General features: G+C 35.5%; 1 protein-coding gene across 1 annotated transcript; it reads left to right on the top strand.

Annotated features, from left to right (window-relative positions):
• Window positions 1–2,839: 2,839 nt before the first annotated feature.
• LOC132043810 (uncharacterized) lies at window positions 2,840–4,031 on the top strand. The gene is made up of 2 exons (XM_059434274.1): window positions 2,840–3,013; window positions 3,423–4,031. The coding sequence occupies exons 1-2, from the start codon at window positions 2,840–2,842 to the stop codon at window positions 4,029–4,031; spliced, it is 783 nt and encodes a 260-aa protein (XP_059290257.1).
• The last annotated feature ends 3,730 nt before the right edge of the window (window positions 4,032–7,761 follow it).

A 7,761-nucleotide genomic window follows, 5' to 3' on the forward strand; every position in this document is an offset into this window, starting at 1 on the left:
GTATCTATGTGTATGTAGTTGTGCTTGGGTAGTGATAATATATATATTTTATATTGCTAATAAACATACATAAGTTTGCACTGTTTTTATGCATATATATATATATATATATATATATATATATATATATATATATAACATTGTAGTTTGTGCTCCGTATCCAAAACTTTATTATATTAGTGTTTGCTATGAATACAAAGTTTGCAAAAATTTATTAATACTTTTTAAAAGAGAAGACTTGTTTAAAAGGAAACTATTTTCCTCTCTTTGAGACAAAACAATAGAAATATTTAAGCATCAGTTGATACTTTGAATTTTAATTCGATTAATTTAAAGGTGTAAAATATTCTATTGTTAATGTATGTAGATTGGACCTAAACAATACTTATTATTTTTTATCAAATTTTGATTTGGATAATTCTAATTCAAGTTATTAAATTAATTTTGCATGTTTAAAACGAAGCAAAGTAGAAATTTGATTTTCTATTTAAACGAAGAACTACTATTTTTTAATTTTTGGTGAATATTTTTGACTTAACTCATTTTCCTTGTCATGTTGTCTTTTGCACCTTTTTTTTAAGGAAACGTCAATTAGCATTATAATTTGACTAATTTACCTTATTTATTATTTGATTTCCATTTAATATTATTTTTTCTTTTACGACATTAATCTCTTCTCACATTTATTAGAGTAAGAATAAAAATGAAAAAGTAATTAAGTTCTATCTTATTTTAAAATATAATTATTTTAAGTATATTTATTTTAGTAAACATAACAAATAAATGACAAGGCAGAATAGCAAATACAACGATTAAATAGCTAGATTAGATCTCGAAGCTAATATAAGAAAAGAAAGGAAATTGTATGGTTTGACTACTTAACCTTTTAAAAGCAATAATATGGGGTCCACGTTTTTTCTTGCATAATAATTTTATTCGCTCTCCACTAATTGGGTTGATACACATGTGGTAATGAATCCACCATTATTGACTTAATGGGGATACTTTGAGAATTACATGAATATTGTTTGATTTTTTAATATGGGGTGCACGTTTTTTTTTTTTTTTTTTTTTTTTTTGATATTGCTTGTTTTTTTAATATGGGGTCCAATTTTTATTTTTTTGCATTGCTTTATTTTTTTAATATGGGGCCCTTTTTTTTTTTAATGAGTTTGGAGGTGGTGGGGTCCATTTCTTTTTATATTGCTTGATTTTTTTAGGATGGGGTCCACTCTTTTTTTTTTTTTTTTAAATGAGTTGGAGGTGGACGACGAAACCACCCCCAACTCATGCTTCTAATATAGTAAAAATATATAGATTAATAACTACTCAAATAGTGAAGCAAGCATCCATAAGCACAAAGCGTAATTGGATAATTTGGTTGGACGTCCATATGTGACATAACAAGTCTCTTGAGCCTCTTTTGGCAAGAGATCAAATTTCACCTCTAGCTTTTATGAACATATCGATTTTCCTTTCCTTTCTTTTCCTATTTTTTTTCCTTTTTTCTATTCTTTGATTTCTTTTTTAACTTTATATTTCTATTTTTATTTTCATTCTTTATACTAAAATTCCCTGAAGTTAAGCTTTTATGACTTCTGATGATAATTTTCTATTTCCTTTTTGTTTTCTCTTACGACCTTTGAGATTGAGAAATCAAATACTCCTTCCCTTCTAATTTAAGTGTCTTAGTTTGACTAGACACGAAATTTATGAAATAAAGAAAGACTTATGAATCTATTAGTATTAAATTAAATATGTGTAGTTGTTTAAATCTCATGGTCGTAAATTTGTCATGTGTAATGTTATTGGAAAATTTACTAAATATAAAAAGATACACTCTTTTTGGGACAGATCAAAAAGAAAACTAAGACACTTAATTGGGACGGAGGGAGTATTATTTAAGATAGTTTTCTGTAAAAAGTCTATTTATTAATTTTTGAAGATAGGACAAACTATAAAATTTAAGTTTAATTTAAAGCAAATTACTTCTAAAAATACACCCAAAATTGACTAAAAAATATTGACTTTTGGACCGTCTAGAAAATTAATCGGATTGCTCAGTTTTCCAAAAGAAGAAAATAATTATTTCTTTTGAAGTTTTTGGTGCCAAAATTTAGAAAGTAGAAAAAAGTATCAATACGGTTTTCTAAAGCCATGATAAAACATTATTGATTTGCATGTCTCATTATTGACTAGTGAATTTGTCCGTGTTCGCGGCGATCATAAAAATTTATGATATATTTTTTTCTAATACTTAAATATTAAGAATAATCACAATATATTTGTGAATCTAATATATTCTATTGATTTTCATAAGATAAACGAAACATGTAAATTTATAAATTCAACCCTTATGCATATTTCAAAACTTGAAATATTGGAAAAATAAATTACAAGTTAATGAACACTAAAACAACACCAACATTCTTAGGGAAAATAAAAAAAGGAAACACAATAGCAAAAAAGTCCCGAAATTTTTTCCGGCAACAACAAAACATGTACTACTATATTAAATGATGAGAGAGAGAGAGAGAGAGAGAGAGAGAGAGAGAGAGAATACAACGTTCAAAAATTGAGAAACCAAAATTCTAATTCTTTTGTATCGCATATACAATATCAATGGTTGAACCTTTTGTTAAAACAAAATAGATTACGGAAGGTTTTCTCTCTCGGTGTAGGTTAGTGGTAACGTGCGCCGTGCAGGAAAATGGCATGAGGGAGACCGAAAAAGGATAAACAACCACACACCGATGCGCGGGGAACGGTGGATGCCATCTGTAAATCCCTTGGGATCGCACCGGTGAGAGAACTCAATCAGGAAGGCCAAATCTGGCCGATGCTCTCTGCGAATAAAGAGCCTCGTAGGACTCCGGTTACTCAAATTGCGCCGAGGCCAACTTCGGTGAGGTGCGATTCAACAAATTTCGGCTCTATGCAAGGTGGAACTGCTACAGAAGCCTCAGTGCAGGGGAGTCCAAAGATTCAACAGCAACTGGCAGCGAGGAAATTGGTACTTAACCCACCTACTGAGCAACCAAAAAAATGGGCGACTTAACCCACCTACTGAGCAACCAAAAAAATGGGCGAATTTCTTCTCAGGTAATAATTTAGCAGCTAGAGGAGTGGCTTTATCCCTCCTAATATTCAGAATGGAGAGAAATTTGCGGCTACGAGCCAAAACGGTTGATTCAGAGATAACAAAGTGGAAGACTGCCCTTATTCTATATATTGTGGGGGATTCCCTGACATTTGCAACACTGGACCGTTTTATGGCTACTCAATGGAATTTTGTGTCCAAACCCAAAGCCTACTACCATAATGATGGGTACTTTCTGATAAAATTTAATAGCATTGAGTAAAGGGATAATGTTCTTACAGCAGGACCTTACATGCTCAGAAACAAGCCTATGATTTTGAAGGTGTGGTCACCGGAATTTGAGTTTGATAAAGAAATTTTACAAACAATTCCTTTATGGGTCAGGTATCCAAAATTGCCGTTAAGTTGTTGGAATCCTGAATCATTAAGCCAAATTAGTAGTGTGTTAGGAAATCCATTGTTTGCAGATGAATGCACCAACAAGGTGGAGAGGATTTCTTTTGCTCGGGTACTTGTGGAGATCGATATTACTAGAGAGTTGCCTAAGAAGATAACAGTATTGGACCTTAAGGGTCGTACATTTGCACAGAGGGTGGACTATGATTGGGAGCCCTTATATTGTTCTCAATACTTAATGGTGGGGCATAAGTGTCCAAATAATGAGGTTGCTCAGCCTAAACCAACCAAACATAAGGCTGCCAAAATGAAGCAGATATGGCAGAATAAGGATAGAGCAGATGAAACTGAAGATAGTGGTTCTATATTGGTCCCGAAAGAGACTAATAGATCTACAGAGGTGGTTACTCCAAAGATAAATCCTCCTGTTCGAGTAGACACTAATGAGCAACAGGAGAAGTCCGCTAATACTGTCCCGGCTGATGAGGGTCCATGGCAAGTAGTTAAGCACAAGTCTGGGACTAAAAATACTTAGATGGTTGATAAGAATGCTCATGTTGTTACCTTAGGGAGCTTTAGTCCTTTGATTGGTGATGAACATCAGGACCAGGCTGTTGGTAAAAGGCATAGAAAGGGTATGAAGGGGACAGGAGTCGGACCACCTAATGTCTCTCTATGAAGATTACCTCTTGGAATGTAAGAGGCTTTAATAAGGTCTATAAACAAAAAGAATTAAAGAACTATATTAGAGAGCAAGATATTGTTCTCTTAGTTATTATAGAGCATAGATTAAAGGAGAATAAGATCCCCAGGATCATGAAGAAATTAGATAGTAGATGGGATTGGTGTGCTAACTCTGTCTACGGTGATCGAGGCAGGATACTAGTCAACTGGAATCCTAATAGAATAAGTTTTGCAGTTCAGTACATGACTGATCAACTAATCCATGGTCTAATTGAGATCAATAGCATCAATATTAAATTTGAATTTAGTGCTATTTATGAACTGCACATAATTAACGACAGGAAAACCTTATGGACTGAACTGAGGAAAATTCATGGTACTTGCCAAGGACCTTGGCTGGCTATGGGAGACTACAATGCAGTGGCAAGTGTGGAGGATAGAATAGTGGGCAATCCTGTTCACGATACTGAAATTGCTGATTTTAGAGATTACTTGCTTGATACTGGCACAGTTGAGCTGAAACAAATTGGTAGGCAATTTATGTGGACCAATTCCCATGTATGTAGCATCATTGATAGGGCACTGGTTAATGCACCATGGATGACACATATGACTCAGCTGGAGGTAATGGCTATGGACCCGGTTTTCTCTGAGCATTCTCCTTTAAGCATTGAGTTTCAAGTGCATAGAGGAAGAATGACTAAATCTTTCAAGTTCCTTAATTGTTTGGCTGATCATAAAGAGTTCCTTCCAGTGGTAGAAAAGGCATGGAAGGAACCACCACAAAAGAATGGTATGCAAGAGTATGGATGGCGAAGGCATCAAACGGGGACTTAAGGGCTAAATACAAAGGAATTCGGGAATGTAGATAACAAAATCAAACTTGCAAGAGCTAAATTGGAGGAACTACAGGAACATATGAGGACTGATCATCATGCAGACCATTTTGTTCAGGAAAGATTCGCAAGGCAAGAACTTGAAAAATGGAGTTGTGTGGAAGAGAGTATACTACAGCAAAAATCTAGGGTGAATTGGCTAAAATTAGGCGACTCTAATAATGCTTATTTCTTTGCTAGTATGAAGAATAGGGTGGCGCAGAATAGTATTCAGAAGCTGATTTCCAAATCAGAGGATATTATTCAGAAATAGAAGGATATTGAAGAGGAAATTTCTGTGTATTAAAAAGGGCTTCTAGGGTCTGCTGCTGCTGTACTACTTGCTATTAATCCCGTAACAGTGCGAGATGGACCAGTACTGCATAAGGAACAACAGGAAATGCTTATTCAACCAGTCACTCAGGCTGAAATTTCAGCTGCCCTTGCTGTTATAGGAGATAATAAGGCACCAGGTTGTGATGGAATGAATGCTTGTGTTTTTAAGAAGGCCTGAAAGCTGGTGGGGCAAGATGTTAGTGATGTTGTGGTGGACTTCTTTGCTATAGGTACTATGTACCAAGCTATAAATTTCACTAATATTACCTTGATCCCCAAAGTTAGAAATCCCTCTAAAGTAACTGAGTTTAGACCCATTGCGTATTGTACTACGCTTTATAAATCATTTCTAAGGTGTTAACCAATAGGATGCAAAGTGTGATGGATGGGATTATTGTGATAACCGATCGGCTTTTGTCCTGGCGAGTATAGTGGATAATATTGTGCTAAGTCATGAACTGGTTAAACATTATGGAAGGAAGAACATATCTCCAAGATGTATGCTTAAAGTTGGTATGAGGAAGGCGTACGACTCTGTTGAATGGGCTTTCTTGGAACAGGTTCTTCAAGGTCTGAATTTTCCTGAGATTTTTGTGAGATGGATCATGCAGTGTGTTACTACTGTCTCCTACTCTGTGTTGGTTAATGGAAACCCTGTTAAGCCTTTTCCTGCAAAAAAATGACTTAGACAGGGTGATCCATTATCACCCTACCTATTTGTCTTAGTGATGGAATACTTTACACGAATTTTGAAGAGGTTGAGAAGGATACCAAATTTTAATTTTCATCCTAAGTGTGGAAAGCTTAATATTATCCAATTAAGTTTTGCAGATGATCTGCTACTGTTCTGTAGAGGCGATATTTGGTCTGTTGAGCTACTGGTGGAGTGCTTTCTTTGAATTCTCTAAAGCCTCGGGACTACAAGCCAATTTTGAGAAAAGTGCTATATATTTTGGAGGGGTTCTTGACTTGGAACAAGAGATCATTCTTAATCACCAAGGATTCTTAAAGAGAGAATTACCCTTCAAGTACCTAGGTGTACCGCTGAGTACCAAAAAGCTCACTATCAGTCAATGCCAGCCTCTATTGGAGAAAATGATGGGAAGAATAAATTCTTAGACTTCCAAATTTCTTGCTTATTCTGGTAGAATTCAGCTTATCAGGAGTGTCCTATTGGCTATCCAGAACTATTGGTCCCAGATATTCTTGCTGCCAAAGAAACTCATCAAAATGATAGAAAGTGTATGTAGAAGGTATTTGTGGACTGGAAGTATAAATCTATCCAAAAAAGCATTAGTAGCCTAGGAACAATTATGCCTCCTAGAGTGGCTGGTGGCATGAATATATTAGACATCCACAGGTGGAACAAGGCTGCACTCTGTAAACTATTGTGGAATTTATGCACCAAAAAGGACAAGTTATGGGTCCTTTGGGTGCATACTTACTACATAAAGCAGGGATTAGTGTGGGATGCTTAAAGCAAACAAGCATCCTGGATGGTGAATAAGATCATCAATGCAAAAAAATACTTGGATGCTATCTCATGGGATGAAGAATTTTTTATGCAACAGGCCAAGTTTTCTATAAAAAAAAGTGTACACTTTGATGGGGGGTCAGTGTCACGACCCAGCTAGGGGCCATGACGGGTACCCGGAGCTACCCCACCGAGCACCACTTATCATGCTAACTATCATTCTCAACCTGTACATACATAATCCCCTAAATAACGCTTCCTATGAACTGATCATAAAATATCTCCCAAAGCATGCATATACGCACAAGCCCTCACGGCTACAAAAATGATATACGGAATATACACTGAGAGGTAACATGACATCTACTACCCACATATATGTATCTACGAGCCTCTAACTAGAGTACTGATGGGACAGGACCCCGTCATACCCAAATATATACACAAAAGAATATATCAAAAGGTGGCACCTCCGGAGTAATAGGGTGCTCCGTAGTGCTGATAAGGCTCCTAGGTATCCGGTCCGTCTCCCTGTCTACCTGTGGGCATGAACACAGTGTCCATAAAAGAAAGGACGTCAGTACGAGCAATGTACTGAGTATGTAAGGCATGTATAACAACATAATGAAAAAAAATATAGGAAATATAAGATAAAGGGAAAACCTGTGACATATGGCCTCTTGGTATCTTTCGTCATGCTTATATATATATATATATATATATTAACTTATATATATATATATATATATATATATATACACATATATATATCATACATCAACATATATATACATACATATGTCCATATATAGCCGCGGAACGTGCGGCACGATCCATTTATCCACAAATCCCGCGTCCGGGCACCCCGCGTCCGGGATGGTATAATCATATCAGAT

The sequence above is a fragment of the Lycium ferocissimum genome, unplaced genomic scaffold (assembly GCF_029784015.1).
Source record: "Lycium ferocissimum isolate CSIRO_LF1 unplaced genomic scaffold, AGI_CSIRO_Lferr_CH_V1 ctg285, whole genome shotgun sequence".
Taxonomy (NCBI): Eukaryota; Viridiplantae; Streptophyta; class Magnoliopsida; order Solanales; family Solanaceae; genus Lycium; species Lycium ferocissimum.

What these genes read in the sequence shown, in the direction of transcription:
- LOC132043810 (XM_059434274.1), top strand. Translation starts at nt 2,840, where the DNA reads ATGCTCTCTGCGAATAAAGAGCCTCGTAGGACTCCGGTTACTCAAATT. An exon ending in AACTGGCAGCGAGGAAATTG is followed by an intron (nt 3,014 to 3,422) that starts GTACTTAACCCA and finishes ATGATTTTGAAG; the next exon opens with GTGTGGTCACCGGAATTTGA.